The 17,337-nt window shown below is 52.9% G+C and overlaps 2 protein-coding genes across 2 annotated transcripts in view; both read left to right on the forward strand.

The window, feature by feature from the left end:
* Positions 1-7,123, forward strand: part of LOC308528375 (stimulated by retinoic acid gene 6 protein-like) — a gene marked incomplete at its 5' end in the record, with an annotated part of 32,495 nt that extends 25,372 nt beyond the window's left edge. Inside the window, 7 exons of the mRNA XM_081103995.1 lie at positions 397-478; positions 755-803; positions 1,250-1,367; positions 2,417-2,536; positions 3,786-3,949; positions 4,663-4,809; positions 5,695-7,123. Of these exons, the coding sequence (XP_080960121.1) occupies positions 397-478; positions 755-803; positions 1,250-1,367; positions 2,417-2,536; positions 3,786-3,949; positions 4,663-4,809; positions 5,695-5,843 (829 nt within the window). The 3' untranslated portion in view covers positions 5,844-7,123. The remainder of the gene's footprint in view (positions 1-396; positions 479-754; positions 804-1,249; positions 1,368-2,416; positions 2,537-3,785; positions 3,950-4,662; positions 4,810-5,694) is intronic.
* Positions 7,124-12,215: 5,092 nt separating this feature from the next.
* Positions 12,216-17,337, forward strand: part of CCDC180 (coiled-coil domain containing 180) — a gene marked incomplete at its 5' end in the record, with an annotated part of 47,716 nt that continues 42,594 nt past the window's right edge. The window contains 4 exons of the mRNA XM_081103143.1: positions 12,216-12,295; positions 12,584-12,732; positions 13,580-13,671; positions 16,098-16,276. Of these exons, the coding sequence (XP_080959269.1) occupies positions 12,216-12,295; positions 12,584-12,732; positions 13,580-13,671; positions 16,098-16,276 (500 nt within the window). The remainder of the gene's footprint in view (positions 12,296-12,583; positions 12,733-13,579; positions 13,672-16,097; positions 16,277-17,337) is intronic.

The raw sequence follows: 17,337 nt of genomic DNA on the forward strand, positions 1-17,337 counted from the left end.
GGGGTGTTGCCCCTTTTCATTTCCCTTTATGTTATAAGTTGGGAGTATCAGTACAAATGGCTTCCTTTTCTCATCTGTTTTAAAGTATTATTACATAAATGATTTAGAGTCACTGTAGAAAAATACAAAAAGTAGAGCAAAATGAAGAAAATAAAAGCCACATACACAGTCTCAAATAGCATCATGAAGACTAGGTAACTGTATATTATTTTAATAAAATGTATTAAACTTAAGATTTTTAAGGCTAATCAGAACCATCGCGTGAACTATGGTCAATAGTAGAGGCTAAGCTGCCTACCGTCTCCCTCCACAGGCCCTTCTGTTTGTATCTGTTGAGCTCTGCATGCCTGAGGAGTTGTGGTTATGAACATTACTAATTTCCCGCCTTTTCTCTAGAAAGCACATGAAGAGGTTGTGGGCAGGAAATAAACACTTTCTCCCTCTGAAGTTCCGTAACCCTTCCTCCTCAGGGAGTGTGGTAAGTCTGCGGAGACCTGTCTCCTGCACCTCGGACAGGGGCAGCGTGGTGTGGGGGAGCCGTGGGTGGCAGCCAGAGGCCTCATGCTAGGACGCTCTGCTGCTGGGTGATGGGACAGTGGTTCTCATCATGCGGTTCCTCAGCTGTGAAATGAGGACAGTCAGATGCCTCAGTGGGTTGGTGGATGAATCTCCAGTGAGACAGGGATGCTGGACACGTGTCCGAGGTGATCAAGGTTTTCTCCCCTCTGGGACCCATTTTCTTTTTAAATCCCAGGCGGCCATTGCAAGGTACTCTGGCTGGCAGATAGCCTACATTTTGTGGGGTAAGTGCCATCATGCGACCCATTCAATTCAACACACATTACCTGGGCACCTGCGGAGCCTGAGGGTAGGCAGGGAGGAGAGAGGCGAGGCAGGAGCAGCCCCAGCTCCTGCCTGTGAGGGACCTTCAGGAAGGAGGGAGAGTCACACAGTCCTATAGTCACACCTGTCCTGAGCCCACAGGGTGAGTATGCCAAGGGCGGTGGTGATCCAGAGGAGGAAGTGACTCCACACCCTGGGCAGGGCTTGAGTGCATCCTAGTGGAGTTGGCATTTGAACCACACCTGGCAGGGTGAGCAGAAGGTCAACAGGAAGAAAAAGGAGGGCATGCCAGGCAGAAGAAACAGCACAGACAGAAGTGTCAGGACCTTTGGTGGCAGGAGGATGGATCGGGGCTGCAGACAGGGACACAGGTGACTGAGTGACCACCGGCTCCCTCGGCCCACAGGCTACCTCAGTATCCACGTGGTGCAAAGCCTGTGTGGCATGGCGATCATGTACAGCGTGGTGTTGCCCATCATCCACAACCAGGGCCTGGAGATGCTCCAAGGACTGGGCATTGGAATGTAAGTGCTCGGTGGGCTTCCTGGCATTGCCCAGGCCTGGGAGCTGGTGGGCCCTCGCAGCTGCTGCTCAAAATGCCCCTTTCCTGCTAAGCTCCCACCACTCCCTGGAACTGCGCTCTCGGGTCTGATCAAAGCATGGGCCAGAAGAGCAACACATCGCAATAGGAACCTTACAATTTCCAAAATATTGCCACTCTTGTTCAGCGGGGTCCGTCCAGTGGTGTCTGTGGCAGATACGCATGTGTCCGTTCGATAGCTGGGAAGGTTCAGAGGACAGGAGGTGAAGTGAGAGATAGGACAGCGTAGTAGAAGGAGAGAGGGATCTGTGCTTGGGTTTTAAATCAGCTAGATGACTTGGGTAGGTTGCTTCTCTGAGCCTCAGTTTCCCCGTATGGAAGATAAAAGTGAGTGCTGACGTTGAGAATTCACTGTGTGCGTTTTCTCGTAAGAACTCGTGGAGGTTGGGACTTATTTAGCTCCCTCTTTTTCAGATGAGGAAACAGGCACAGAGATGTGAAGCATCTTGTCCACTGATAAGCAAGACTGGGAGCCTGGCAATCTAAAACCAAAGCCTCATTGAGCCACTGGCTCACACTGCCGCTCAGGGGGTGCAAACACAGGCTGTGGTGCTCCCTGGACACCCCCTGCTCTGAGCTCCTTGCTTCCAGGCTCGCCTAGAGACGCCCATGAGTCTGGTGCAGAGCCTGCCCTGTCACTCTCGCGTGGCCTTCATGAGCCCCATTCCTTTCCTTGATTCCCATGCTGCTAAACCACTCGTCCCGGTCGCCATGCCTGGATCCTGAAGGTCTGGTCTAGAGCTAGAACTCTGACCATGTGGCTTTGAGAAAGTGATCGCCCCTTTGGAAGCCTCAATTTTCTCACCGCAGAATGGATGTGGAATGCTCTGTAGGGATAAAGCACAGAGCTCATTGCTACTGTTGGTCTGGCGGGCTGGCAGCATCTCACTGGGCACTTGCCACTGGGCATTTGAGAAGGGCTGGAGAAGAGTAGACAAGGCCACCTCAGGATGGTCTCACCCTGTGTTTCAGCCTCACCATATCCATCGTCCTGGGTCTCATGATCCTGCAGGTATGGATCGCTGCCAGCTTCTTCCTGCAACCCAAGATGGGCACAGCTGACAAGCAGAAGCCCTTGGCGCTCAACAACAGGTGAGGGCAAAGAAGGGAATGGTGACTATAGGACTTTGGTCTCAGCAATCTTATTCCTTCCTCTTCACCGTTGGCAGGTTTGTGGGCAAACCCTACACTCGCTTATAGAGTGAGGAGCTGTGGTTGAGGAGTAGACTCGAGCCAGACTCTGGTTCCACATCTTGGCTCCACCCATTATGAGCTACATGACCTTGCATGACCTTGCTAAACATCTATGAATGTCAATAATTGTGCATTTGTGTTCTGAGGATGAGATGTGTTCAAATATGAACTGGAACAATAGTGCTGGCCAGTGGTAATCCTTTCTAATTTATTCAAAGCCATTCATGGTGAAGGAAACAGCATAGGCACGGAGCATAAAGCGATATCCCCACAGGACCTGCCTGTGAGAAGCGCAGGGTCCGCTGGGGCTGACAGACACAGATATAGGGACAGTAGACTCCAGACAGAGGGCGTGAAAGCATCACAAGAGAAACAGGAGTAATGAGGAGAGGCAGAGTGGTAGAAGAGAGGCAGGAGTGGTTAATTCCACTGTAGGGGACGTTTGAGCTGAGGTTGATAGGATGGTGGGATGCCTACAGGTAGAGCTGAGGAGAGGGCATGGCTGGCATCCCCCACTGCACCAGGAAGGCAGGAGCCCATGAAAGGGCAGGATGTGTCAGGAGAACAGTAAGAATCAAATGTCATGGCCGTGCAGTGGCCCTGGGTGGTGAGGGGAGGGAGGGGGCACGATGTGCCAATGCCAGAAAGGCCCCTTTCGAGGACGGCCCAGAAATTCAACATGCAAAGTTTGCGCTTATCCCATAGGCAGCAGGAGACCCCATGATCAAGTGGTCATTTGGGAGATTTTATCTGGAGAACTCGGAGCAGTCCCAGCTGGGGGCAGGTCGCTGTTGCAACAGACAATGGGGAAGCCACAGCCTCTGTAACCACACAACCAGTGCGGCCACAGGAGATTTCTCATTGTTCAGGAAACCTCAGAACCCAAGGGTCCCATCAGACATTGCAGTCGCTACGAGCACTCGTCCTGCCCTCCGCTCAGAGCCCTCTATGTTACAGCTGAGCCAGTCCTCACACCAGCGCTGCGCGGTGGGCACAGTCAGCTCACACGTACAGCACAAGGTCACACAGCTCGCAGCCAGGAAATGTAGGATTTGGCCAATGGTCGGGGGCCCCTGAGCCCGCCTGCCTGGCCAGCTTCTCACACTGAAAGGGTGCCGCCCCTCTGCCTGCTTCCTTCCATTCGCAGAAAAGTGTTCCACAACTTCAACTACTTTCTGTTCTTCTACAACGTGCTGCTGGGCCTGGGCGCCTGCCTCTCCAGGCTTCTCATCAGCTGCATCCTGGGCACATGGCTGATTGCCCGCATCGACAGGACCATCATGCAGAACGGCTACGAGGGAGCCGACATGGGTCAGTGGCCAGCCCCACCTCCTACCCACCACCCCCTATGGCCACCTGTTGGGGGAGGGCTGGACTCCCATCTTTGTAGAAGCCACCTGGAGGTCGGGTACCAGGGGCCTAGGGTTCACACCTCACTTCTGCTCAGAGCTTATCTTCCCAGGGAGGCTATAAAGCTGAGTAGGAAAAAAACAAACACACCCAAAACATTCAGCCCAATGGGGAGAAGGGAATGCAGGCTATCGAATGTCTGTGCAGCTGACAGCTTTGAGGTATAATGGCAGGCAGTGGGAGGTAGCCCAGGTCTCTCTAAATGGTTAGGAGGCGAGTTGTGACTGCTCGACTCTGGAAACTTTGAGAAATATCACTGGTGATGCTATTTGGAAACTTACTTAGATAAGAAATTGGTCTGTCCAGTTGAAATACTCCAAAATCAAAACCATTTCTGTAGAGTGAAAATAGCTTTTGTTCTGTTTCTGGCCCGTGTCCATTCATTCACTCATCTGTTCATTAAAGGAGCCCCAAGTTCCACATTACATGGACGGATTACAGTAGAATGTGATCTGTAAGGGCCCTTTCGGCTCTTTATACCCCATTTTCTAGATTCTCGGCAAAGACACGGGCACCATTTAGGAGCGAAGTGATGCTGCAGTCATGTCATAAAAAGCACCCCCTGGGCCACCCTGCGATGGGCCCCAGGGCCTGACTTGCCTTGTGGGTTTCAGGGTTCAGCGCATGGGTTGGCATGCTCTATGTGGACCATTATCACACCAACCCCGTGCTCGTCAGCTTCTGTCACATCCTGCTCACAGGCCTGAGGGAGAGGAAGCTGCAGCAGGCCATCAGATGTGAGCACCTGCGTCAGTCAGCTGGTGAGTCTCCTGTTTGAACCTTCCCTGTGCTTAGACACCGGGAAACAAGTACCCTAACGTTTTCTGGGATCCCTGAGATGTCGCAGGTTCCCCTTCCCTGCCTGCCTTCCTCCACACTCCCTGCCCTGGGAAATCCACTCAGGAGATCAGGAGGGTTAGCCCCTAGTCAGCCTGGCTATGGGGCCCCTGAGGCCTTATGTCCTTGTCCTTCTAGCTGGCTCCTCCCTGTTCCTCAAAACGAGCTCTAGTTCTGCTGAGTCCACCCCTCCCCCCCATATGTTTGAGACCCCATGCATATCCCAGCCTTCAGCCAGATGGCCTCCAAGAGGGCATTCAGCCACCAACTCCTGCCCCTCAAGGCTCTATGCCAGCCGTGGGCAAACTACGGCCCGTTTGAAATGAATAAAACTAAAAAAAAAAAAAAGACCGTACCCTTTTATGTAATGATGTTTACTTTGAATTTATATTAGTTCACACAACCACTCCATCCATGCTTTTGTTCCGGCCCTCCGGTCCAGTTTAAGAACCCATTGTGGCCCTCGAGTCAAAAAGTTTGCCCACCCCTGCTCTATGCTGTCTATTCCCAACTCTCCCACCTGATTCCTCTGCTCCGCCTGCTGCTGGGAAACCCTAGGTCATCTTGTCTTGTCAGCACCGATCTGAACTGCACTCATCACTGTTGCCAGCACTGCAGACACCCAGCTCTGTGGGATAAATGCATCCTTCCACCCACCCGCATGTCCCCAGGATGCCTGGTCCAGCTCCTCGCCCCACTTGTATCCCACACCTCACACCTCACATACAGTTTTTCTTTAGCCTCGGAGAAGCACAGAGACAGCTACCCCCTCCCCCGCCCCCAGGCCACCTGCTCTGATTCTCTCCTAGGTCCCCGCACCTCGGCGAGGTCCAGGACAAGGTGGCGCCTGCTGCAGACCCTGATCAACAACCCCAGACTGGGCATGCTCAGAAAGTCAAAACCAGACCACGGCTCCCAGGAGTTCACCCAGATCCTGCTGACCTGCTCGGAGAGCTGACGTGGCCTCCGGCACCGCTCCTCGCCACGCCCGGATGACTGCTGCCGAGACGAGGCCCCGGCTACCCAGCAGCTGCCCCCCAGAGGGATGGCACGCCCAGCCACTGTCCACATAGATGGCGCATGGCACTGGCCCCTCAGGGTATCATCTGGGCAGAACGATGAAGGCTCAGGGCTAATTCACTCCTCTAGTAACAAGAACAAGCACAAAAGAGAAACTCTGTTGAACAGACTTTGTCCAGTCATGATTTCTCCTCCCCACAGTTGGGGGACAGCCTTGGGGAGTTCCGTGTTGAGACGCACTTAGTGTGACCACAGGGCAGAGCTTTGTGTCACTGAGGAAGGTGGTAAACCTTCCTTATCAGGATAGTTTAACCGCCTGATCGTTTTTCTCTGGGAGAAAGTACGGCCTTAATTCAACAGGGCCCTCATTGCTTCCTCCTTTCCAGGCCTTACCGTGGTGAGAGAGAAGGAAACCCGTGGTCCAGCCTCCCATCTGGTAGCGGGAGCAGGCACACACTGAGTTCTCCCTGCCGGGACGACTGGGCCTTGGTCACAGAGATGTACGCATTCTCTCTGGCAAGGGGATCCCCTGGGAAAGCCACCTTCCTGGGGAGGCAGAGGGGGGCGTGCAGGCATTCTAGGTGGGGGACGATAAGAGCAAAGCCGCGAGAGCAGGTGTGTTTGACAAGGGTGAGCCCTCCGGTGCCTGCAGTGCAGGGCGTAGGGGACTGTTAGACCCTCCAGGGAGGCCCAGACGTGGCCACGCTGGAAGCCTGGACATTCCTCTCTGTGCAGAGGGCCTGGGACTTACCCAGATCCTTCACACCCAGGCACGAGGTCTCTGATGGCCCAGGGTCTGTACAAAGTCCGACCATTCACAGTGCAAGTGCCAGGAGGACCCCCAACGGGGTGAGGGAGGTCCCTGTCCACCTCCCAGAGCCATTGAACTTCAGGAATCATTACTGAGCACCCATTGTGAACCCAGTCCTGTTGCTAGGTGTTTGCTGGACTTATCTCTTAATCCCCACAACTGAGCTTTGTCATTCTGCGTTTAGAAGCTGGGAAAACGGGCACTCGGGCTGCTGGGATCCCCACATCATGGCTTCTTAGCCGTGTGGCATTGGCTAAATTACATTGCCTTTCTGTGCTTTTCCTCACATAGAAAAGGGCTAATACCTACAATACCCAAAATTATTTGGGGGATGAAATGAGTTAATACAAACACTCCTAAGTTAATGCCTGATTTACCCTCAACTCTCAATAAATACCTGTCACGTTAACTTGGTGGTGATCTGATTAATGTCTGCCCGCCTCAGGATGCGCAGCTCCGTGAAGAAGGGGCCGGCCGTGGTCTCCCCTGAGGTAGTTGCCTTGGAGATTACTACGGACCCTCCTCAGGATCTGCACCCAGCAGCTCTGTCTGCTTCCAGGCCTGTTGGTAGACTTGCCTCCAGAAGTCACCTTGACAAGTGAGGGAGAGTGTGGGGGTCTTTCCATGGCCAAGTACATGGACCCTTATCCTGGCAGAGCAGAGCTCATCCATCAGGTCCCAGCCAGGTCTCAGCCACAATGTCCCCGAGAGAGAGGCTGGGGCCTCCAGGGGATTTCTAGGACATCTTAGTTCACAGGTAGCTACATGCTCATGGAACGAGGCCCCGCTGTCGTCTTTCCCCTGGCTGTGAAACAAGCAGGAAAGGGAATTCGGAGATCATGGACAAGGATCCCGGGGATTCAAATCTAGATAAAGGCTGATCACTGGGTCCTTAGAGGGGGGACTCAGGAGGGCAAGTCCTGCCTGCCCTTAGTTCATTGGCAAAGTATCTTCCCTGGCCTTGTCCCTTCCACACGCAGTGTCCAATCTCTTTACGTTTCTTTCCCTACTTAGTGCTGATGCAATTCCAGAGACTGGACTAGAAAACCACAAGTTCCTAGTATTTGGCCCAGAGAAACCCCAGCAAGAGACGAAGAACGTGTTCCCTCTTCCTTCAGAGGTGTAGAAAGGAGGCCACTGTCCTGGGACAGGACGCACTCCAGGCAAGAGTTATTTTTAAAGGTGCCCACGTGTCAGTGGTTGTTGCTATGCCTGTAAAGAAGTTCAAGCTCTGGATCCCAGGAGTTCTGAGGGGCTGTGTCCGCTCCTTATTCATGATAATGAAATGTGCTCTCTGAGGAAGGGGGCCCGGAGGGTCTCCTGCATAGCCAGGGAAGGGGCTGGCCGTTCTCCCTTCTCCCATATACAATACGCTAATGGCCCTGAGATATTTTAGTTAGAGGAGGAATGTGAGAATCTGAGCTAATTTAAATTAGCAGAGGAAGCTAAAGAACCAAACCTCAGCTCTCAGCTGTAAAAGGAAATGGATTTTAATAATATTGAGAACAGCACTCTAGTAAGGAATCTGCCAGTCTGAGGAGAAAACCCTATTGCTAAATCTAGAAGGGTGCTGGTCTCAGAATGTCCACAAGAGGGCGTGATGGCAACACCTCCCAGCAAGGAGGAGAGCCCTCTAGGACTGTCAATTGGGTGTTCTTTTCCGGCTGGATAGAAGAAAGGGATTACCTTGGGGGGCATCCCCCAGGCTCATGGCCCACCTTCACCACCCTGTCCCCACTCATTCTGATTCAGGCACTGTGCTGAGTGCTTGATCAGTCAGTACCCCATGTGTCCCTGCCATGTGAGCGATCATTTAGCACCACCCATTTCACAGAGGAGAAAACGGAGTCCTAGGAAGTGGAAGTGGCCCACCTCAGGCACAGGATTGGTCAGTAGCTGGGACCTGACTCCTCAAGACCACACTTGGCCCAAAGCTTTACGGAGTCCTTGGGGTTCAGCCACTGTCAGCCTGGACGCTCACCCCTGAGCTCACTGGTGGCCAGTTCCACTGAGCCTTGAGTGTTCCATTGGCCGATTAGGACTGGGGCTGCAGCTGGCAGGACAGGGTGTAGCTACAGGACGGAGCAGTACCTGTGCCACACCTCAGGTGTGCCTCCCAGTGTCTGCCCAGTGGCTGGAGTCCAGGTGCCCCAGGGTGGCCTTGCCACAAGGTCTGGAGCTGATAAGGGAGCCATGGCCACCAGGGAGAGTCTGTACCTGCCCTCATCTAACTCCCGCCCAGCCTTACCTCTCAATCTGCGGAGCTGTTCCATATCCTGGAACCAGGCCCCAAATCGCTCCTCAGGTTCAAGATTTTAACGATTTGCAGCCCCCCGCAGCAGCAGATCTCCCTCACTACTTTGTATTCAGGGACAGAGGGAAAGACAGGCTGCAGGTAGGGCATGGTGGGGGGATGCTGCAGGGGCCTTAGGAATGAGGACTCAGGCAGGGGGCCAGGCCTGGGCCTCCGCACACATGGGAACCCTCCTTCCCTCCAATTCCACCCAGGTCCTAACTGTTCTCAGGGATGGGTGTGAAGAGCCCCTCTTCCAGCACGTTGTCCTTGATACCAGCCCCTACTTCTCTGTTCTCAAACTCTCCCAATAAATGTGAAGCGCGGGGGATGGAGCATGGAGTGTCCTGCCCAGGGGGGTTCCACTTCCCTCTCCGCAGTGAGTGCCACAGCTACTCGCCTTACTCTTTTTCTGGAGGTTGATCTGATTCCCTCGGGAGGCAAACAGCCAAAGTCCATCAGAAAGAGCCTCCTAGCTAGTCCAAAACTAGTCTCCCATCTTCCCTCTTTCTCATGTTGCAGTTCCACAAGAGCCCTCAAGGGGGCAGGGCACACACAGAAAGCAGGTATGGGATCTAGGCCCGACTCTGGGTTCCAAAGTTGGGGGGATGTGGGAGCTGAGGCTCTTCTAGCCCAAGCCTTTCTGATGACAGGTGGGGGACTGAGGCCTCAGCCAGGAAGGGACAACTCTGCAACTGAAGTGCCACCCGACTTGGAGGACCCTGACACTTCTCTCCACTGTGGGCATCGCCTGAGGGAGAGGCCGACCATCTCGGACAAAACCTCCTGCACCTCTGCGTTCAGGCAGCTCTGCTGCTTCGCAGCCTGGGAACTGGGATGGGTGTCTATGGGGAGCCTCCGTTCATTCGCCCTCAAGATGGGCATGACGCCCCAGCTCACACAGGCAGCTGAGAGGGTCCCCAGTACAGGGGAGGGAGGGGGCGCTCTCGTCTACCAAGTCTCAGGATCCTGGTGCCCGCTCTCCTGCCCCCAGACTGACCTCCAGCTAATCCCCCATCGCAGTGTCCAGCGTCACCAGGTCAGTGAGGAGCGTGCCAAGGAATAGGATGACACCCTGTGCCACTGGGGTGGGAATGGTGATGAGCCCCAATTTTCAGGTGCTGCCCTGATACCCTCCCCTGAAAACTCCTCACCCTCAGCCTCCTGGCCCACCCCAGGGTTCCTATGTGGAGCAGCCTCCCCTCAATCCCCCTCCCTCGCCCTCCAAGAACACCAGATTGCTCCTGATCACCACCCAGGGCCTCCTTTGACAAGTCACAGGATCTGTGGTCCCAGGTCCCTCCCTACCCCCAAATCCATCCTGCACCCAGGTCTCCGGGCCCCCTCCTACCAGTCACTTCTGGGGGAGGGTTCAGGTACTGTGGCAACAGGAGGCAGGGCTGCAAGAGGAAGGCCTCCTTTCAAGGCCTCCAGCTGGGAGGGAGGAGCCCCTCTCCTCTGGCCCTGGAGCCCCTCCCCGACAGGCACACTCCCCTGCCCCTGCTGTTCCTCTTCTGGGCTCTCTGGGGGTCATCTCCAGGATAGCTTGGTGGGCTGCTCCTGCCAGGATCCAGGACAGGGTCACTGAGACCATACTCCACCCCATTTCCCGCCAGAACCCCTAATCTTGGGCCCAGGACACCTGACCCAAGTCAGTTGGTACCAGTGATACTCCATGCACCAGGGTGCTCTGATTCTAGCACAAATCCCAGCTTGAACACTCACCCTGCACGACCTTGGGCCTGTGGTCTGACCTTGAGCCTATTTCCTCATCTGGAAAGTGAGACTTCACCTCCCTCACAGGGTTTCCTGAGGACTCTGTCACCTTACTGTGGTCATCGCTTTCCCCTACACCCCCAGGTAGAGTGGGGCCCAAAGCCTGTGCATTCCTTTCCTCCCAGAACCTCACCACCACCCTGCCCACAGGATCGTCACCCTTCTTTCAGGTGAGGAGTCAGAGGCCCTGTCCCAGCTGCCTTACCCCACCCAGCCCAGCACTAATCAGAGTCCTCTCCTCTGGGCCCCCAGCCCGGCTGAACCATAAATGGAAAGGGGTGGGGTGTCTCAGCCTGATTGAGCCCCACTGGGGTCTCTGCCCCCCAGGCTGGGCCCAAGGCCATGCCAGAGGCTTCACCTCCTCAGAACGTTCCCCTGCACAGCCTTCTTTATCCACTCAGGAAGGGGACTCCAGAGGAGCCCTCTCTGACAAATAGGGTCAGGGATGCCCAGGGCACAGAATATAAATGCTGTGTTTCCTCTTTTACACGAAGCTTCTGATTTCTATTCAGAAAGGATCCAGTAAGAACCCATCAGTTCCCCAGACTCTTAAAATCCATCTAGGGCAGTGGTCGGCAAGCTCATTAGTCAACAGAGCCAAATATCAACAGTACGATTGAAATTTCTTTTGAGAGCCAAATTTTTTAAACTTAAACTATATAGGTAGGTACATTGTTATTAACTTAATTAGGGTACTCCTAAGGCTTAGGAAGAGCCACACTCAAGGGGCCAAAGAGCCGCATGTGGCTCTTGAGCCGCAGTTTGCTGACCACTGATTTAGGGCAGTGGTTCTCAACCTTGGCTGCACATTAGAAGCACCTGGGAATCTTTTTCAAATCCTGATTTCTGGGCCTCATCCTCTGGAAATTCTGTTTTCTTTGTTATTGTGGGAAACTGATACAGGGTTAAGCCTCGGACTGACCTGTGGGCAAAGTCACAAACAAGTCCCAGCTTAGAGGGCACAGTCCTCTTAGCATAATTAGGCTTGACCTTATAACACTCCCTAGATCTTATCTGGGAATCTAATGGGCTGAGGAAGTGCAGGAAGTATAACCATGGTGTAAACAAGTAAAACTCACAAGAACAAAAACAAGTGAAACTCACAAGAAAAGTGTAACTTTGGTAACCACTACCTTGTTTACCTCTCACTATAAAAAGCTTGGTGAGGCCTGAGCACAGGACCTCCTGGAGATGCAGTGAGGACAGGAGGAACAGCAGAGGCATGGCTTCCAGAGAACAGGCCCCTGCTGAGGGCAATCCAGGTGCAATGAAAGTTAGCAAGACACACATGCCCTTCAGGAAACACCTTCAACAGGTGCTCTGAACTCCTGTCATTGACAGCAAGGCATGTACAAGCACTTAGAGAGGGGGGGCTGGGGAAGGTCAGGCTCGGTGGATGGGGTGCTTGTCACTGGCCGTGGACTGGAAGTATGAGCGGGTTTGGGATGAGTGGAGACAGGCACATGCCAGCAGAGGAGGAGGAGGACGGGCAGGGGCAGATGCAGGCAGAGTGAGGAGTGAGCTGAAGCCGGGACAGTCATGGCGGAACCAGATGCGGGGCTCTGCGGTCGCCTAGGAGCTGTGGGCTCAGGGCCTTGTGAGCAGAGAGTGGGGAGGGCAGAGCTGTACTTTAGGAGGGCCGTGTGGCAGTGGTGGGTAGGATGAATGAATCAGAGAATTGTCAAATTAGCCTTTTATGATAACTAAGCCCGGAGGCCTAAGTTTTGAGCCTTTCAACCTCTTCTAAACGGAGAAAGAGGTCCTCTCTCTTAGAGACGCTTCCACTTCTGAGCTGCAGCAAGCACCACTCGGAGGCTGGTGTTAAGAAGGTGAAGAAGGTAGGACCGATCTTCTTGGCCGTCATGAAGGACTGGGCGCTGCACGCGGTGCCTGCACCCTCCCCACAGCCCGGAGCTCCCGCTGCACAGAGGAGACCTGGCCGGGATGGCGGGTTGACAAGAGTCTCACTGCCGCACATGGGGCGCTCGGGTCGCCAGGGCAGCCCCGCCCCGCGAGGAAAGGAAGTGGGGGCGGAGCCAGCGGGACTCCCGCCCCTCCGCGTCGCCTTGGAGACCAAGCGCGTCCTGTTCCTGAAGAGGTAGGGCCGGCCCTGGCTGACCTGCGCGGTGCTTTCTGAAGTTGGGGTGAGGCCGCGCCCTGGGCTCCGACCTCTCTCCGCTCGGCCGGCCGGCCGGGCTCGGATGGGATGTCCAGGGCTGCCCACTCCCCTCGGTGGGCTGGGGCGGGGGGTGGGCTGGGGCTTGAGCGGGGCCTGCTGATCTCAGCACCTGTGGGAGCCTAGCGCCAGGCTGCTCCATCTCAACTTCCCCTCCCTGTGTGCACTGCGGGGTGGGGGGCTAGGGGGGTAGGACTGGGGGTGAGGAGGGGGTGTTCGGGGAGACCGTGTTTAGCGCCAGGTTGGGAGTTCAAGGTCGGGTTGAAATCCCATCTGACACCTTGGACACGTTGACTTTTCCCAAAAGAGCTTGGAGAGTGGAGCATCCAACAACTAACATTTATTATTCTTCACCCCAAAGTCCCTCTGGGGTTTGAGATCTGCGACTGGGGAGCCAGGCTTCTCTGTGAGTTCAGCTCTCGCCCGAGGTTTTCCTTTTGCTTCTTCGCCCCTCCCTTCTTTTTGTTTAGAAACGCTGAGGCTGGTGGGGTCCCGCCCCATTGCGGGGCCACGTCCTCTGGAGAGAGCTTGTCCTTGGGAGAGTGGAGGCTCCCTCTCAGCCTCAGGTCTGACCGAGAGCCCACCCCACCGTGACTCTCGGACGTCTGCTTCCTGCAGGGACGATCCAGCCCGCGGCCAAGATGTCCTCGGTGGGGAAGGCGACCCAGGTCCCCGGCGGGAAAGTCTACCAGCAGATCTTCGAGGCTGAGGTAGGCCTGTCCTGTTGTCTGCCCTCTTCCTGCTCCTCACACTTGGTTCTGTTCCCCAAACTTTCCTCCTCTTCCCTCCAAAGCTTCCCTCCCTCTGACGTCTTCCTTGCCTGGCAATCTAATGAAATAAAGGCTTGGAAAATGGCTTCAATTTAAAAAATAATTCTTATTAGTTCTTAAAGTATAAGAATATAAAATTAAAGTGTCTATTCTTGAAAATTAGAAAATTTAAATTAAAACCTTTAAATTACTCAGAAATAGCCAGAATTAACCATTGGATGTCCTTTTTCCTATGAATAAAAACATCTCTAATTTTTCTGTTTAAAAACTGTTTGAGCCGGGCGGGCATGTCTCAGTGGTTGAGCTTTGACCTATGAGCCAGGAGGTCACAGTTCGATTCCCAGTCAGGGCACATGCCTGGGTTGGGGACTCAGTCCCCAGTGCGGGTGTGCAGGAGGCAGGCAGTCAATGATTCTCTCTCACCACTGATATTTCTGTCTCTCTCTTCCTCTTCCTCTCCCTCCCTCTCTGAAATCAATAAAATTATATTTAATTTAAAAATCAATAAATAATAAAAACTGGGTTTGATTCTATACTAGTGTTTTGAAACCTGCTTTTCCCTGTTAATAGTATTTCACAGACCTTTCCCATGCCAGTAGGTATTCATACACTTGGCGACGTTTAGTGGCTGCCTAGTTGATCTAGGCCCTGTAATGTATTAAAGTAACATAGCTGGTGTAATTGCCTTGTCATCTATAAAACACTGCACAGACAAAACAAATCTTAAAAGAAACACGCAGACTTGAACACATCCTTTCAAGTTCTGTGCTGCTTCTTTAAAAGGGATTTGCGTTCCTACTTTGAACCCTAAAAAACATTCTTGATAGAAGGCTTGGAAATTATGAAAGGATAAAGAGACCAAAGAAACAAATGATCCTTACTCACATGATCCTACTCCCTGGAAGCGGTACAACATTTTTAATGTTTGGCATATGTTCTGTACGTTTCAGAGACTCCTGTCCCACCAGAATGTTTTGGTCATTTTTTGCCGAGAGCCAGTCCATCCTTGCTGTTTCAAGGGACCTGGCATATATGGCATACTGTTCTTAATATGTTCGCTCACCTTCTTGGCACTATGTGTTTTAACCAAGGTCACCTCTCTGAGAAAGGTTGTTTCCCCAGGTAGGGATTTTCCCCTGAAGTTAGGGAGGGAATAAAACCCCTTAACTAAGTGCCAGGCGGGTAATTAATCACTTTAACTACGAACAATCATCCCTAAGCTACGTAATCTTTACTCCCTGGAATGGAGATAAGAAACGCCCTAACCTTTGGAATAGAGATTGATAGATTGGAATCAACTGGTAAAAATACAGGTGTAACAAGACAACAGCTCTACAGAACCTAGACAGAACCTACACACAGAACCTAGACACAGAACCTACACAGAACCTAGAGACAGAAGAACTTCGCTGGAGAGAACGTGGCAAAAGATCCTGGACAGAAACTGGCCACAGAACCTAGAGATAGAACCTAGCGAGAGAACATGGACACAGAACCTGGCTGGAGATCCTAACCAGAACTTCGCTGGAGATCCTGATCAGAACTTGGCTAGAGATCCTGACTAGGCTGCTGATCAACTGAACGCTGTTTGTGTCATTCCTTCTTCGCCAACTCCGTCCACACCTTTGGGGACCCCTGGACCTGCTGGGTTTGGACCCCAGCAATTTTTCTATGCATTTAAAATGTTGAGATCATACTGTATCAGTAGGTTATAATTTATCTTTTTAAAAATATATAATTTATTGATTTCAGAGAGGAAGGGAGAGGGAGAGATTGAAACATCAATGATGAGAATCATTGATTGGCTCCCTCCTGCACACCCCACACTGGGGATTGAGCCTGCACCCCAGGTATGTGCCCTGACCAGGAATCAAACCATGACCTCCTGGTTCATAGGTCGATGCTCAACCACTAAGCCATGCCAGCCAGGCTTAATCTAATTGATATGTTTTATAGCATATCATATCATATACTATGTCATATCATATGTCATACAAATCCTAAGTCTCATTTTTAATAAATGCCTAACGTTCCATTGAAGGGACCTATAATATCCTCTCAACCAATCCCCTATTATTGGACAGTTCCATTTTTTTGAATTCCTTGTGATTATAAAAATGCTGGTCTTGGTCTTCATTAAAATTTCTTAAAAGATGTCTTCCTGGAAGTGGCTGAATGGCTGTTATAGGGAGCGGAGAACCCTTCTGTATGTGGTGTGCCCTACCTGGGGTTGGAGGCCTTCCTGCAGAGCCCCTTACTACGGGCAGGTTCCCACTGGATCTCCTGGGCCTGCGCAGTCAGCCTGAGGGTGCTGGGAAGTCTGTGCTCTGACCCCTCCCCCACAACTGGCTCTTCTTTGGATTCAGGTGCAGCTGGTCCACTCCCTGGTGATCTCCAGGAAGCGAGAGGGGGTCCTGAAGAACAGTAGCAAGCCCTTGATGAAGAAGGTGGATATTCCTGAAGGGGAGATGTTGTCCCCTCGGCAGCACAAGTGGATGCACAGCCTACCCAATGACTGGGTCACGGAAAACCCTGTTTTCTACCGGTAGGTCCTGCCATCCAGGCCACATGCCCACACGCTGGGGGTGCATCAGAGCTTTCAAAAACTCAAAAAGAGCTCACACAAGATGAGTGCTAGGTAGGAAGGAAGTACCAGGGAGGTAATAACACCTGCTTTTTAGGACTTTTTGCTTCTCCTTTTCTCCCCCGACCCCAAATTATTGATTAAGTGCCGAGGGCCAGGCATTAGGCATGAGGCTCCCACCCTCCTGGAATTTGAGGCCTGTACAGTAAATAAATAAGACGGTCTCCCCAAAGGTGGGAGGGTTCTGACACAGAGGATGGTAGTGGGACGGAAGTCCAGAAAGCTCTCTGAGGAGGGGCCTCAGCTAAGCCCAGAGGGTGAGGGAAGGGAAGCATGGGCAAGGCTCTGAGGCCGGATGGGCTCGGTCCACTGCTGAAGGCTGAAGAAGTCAGTGGCCTGGGAGAGGAAGATGAGGCTGGGAGAGGCTTGCATGCCACAGTCGGTATTTTGGACATTACTGAAGTGAGCAGCTGATTTTCATTATTAAGGCCTTCTGGGTGCCACGTGCAGAATCTAGGGAGCTGCAAGAAGAGGCAGGCAGGAGGCCACAGCAGTCCATTTAAGCTTGGTGGGACCTCAAGAGGGAGAGTAGGTCATGTCAAGTATATTTTAGAGGCAGAACCCATGGACCAGGTGCTGGATTGGGTTTGAGGAGTCCTAGGTCTCTGGCCTAAGCTCCTGGATGGACAGCTGAGGTGCCATTTCCTGAGATGGGAGCTGGTGGGTTTGGAGCAGAAAGGTCAGGGGTTCCTTCTGAACTTCCAAGTTCAGAAGCTAAACTTGAGCAGATGATTTCAGCTCTGTGAGTTTTTACTCCTTAAGTGGGGAAAAAGGAAAGGAAAGCCAGGGTTGCATTTTCCTTCGGGGCACTTGGAAGAATGTAGCAGAAGCTGGGCTTCCCTTTGGTTCTTCAAGTTCCGCGCAAGCCATAGACCCTCTCAGGGCTGGGACCCTGCGACAGGAAGCCAGTCCTCCTCCAGAGCTGCCCTGATGGTGCGGATATTGGGGTTTTACTGTTGTTT

The sequence above is a fragment of the Myotis nattereri genome, assembly GCF_964212035.1.
Source record: "Myotis nattereri genome assembly, chromosome: 12".
Classification (NCBI taxonomy): domain Eukaryota; kingdom Metazoa; phylum Chordata; class Mammalia; order Chiroptera; family Vespertilionidae; genus Myotis; species Myotis nattereri.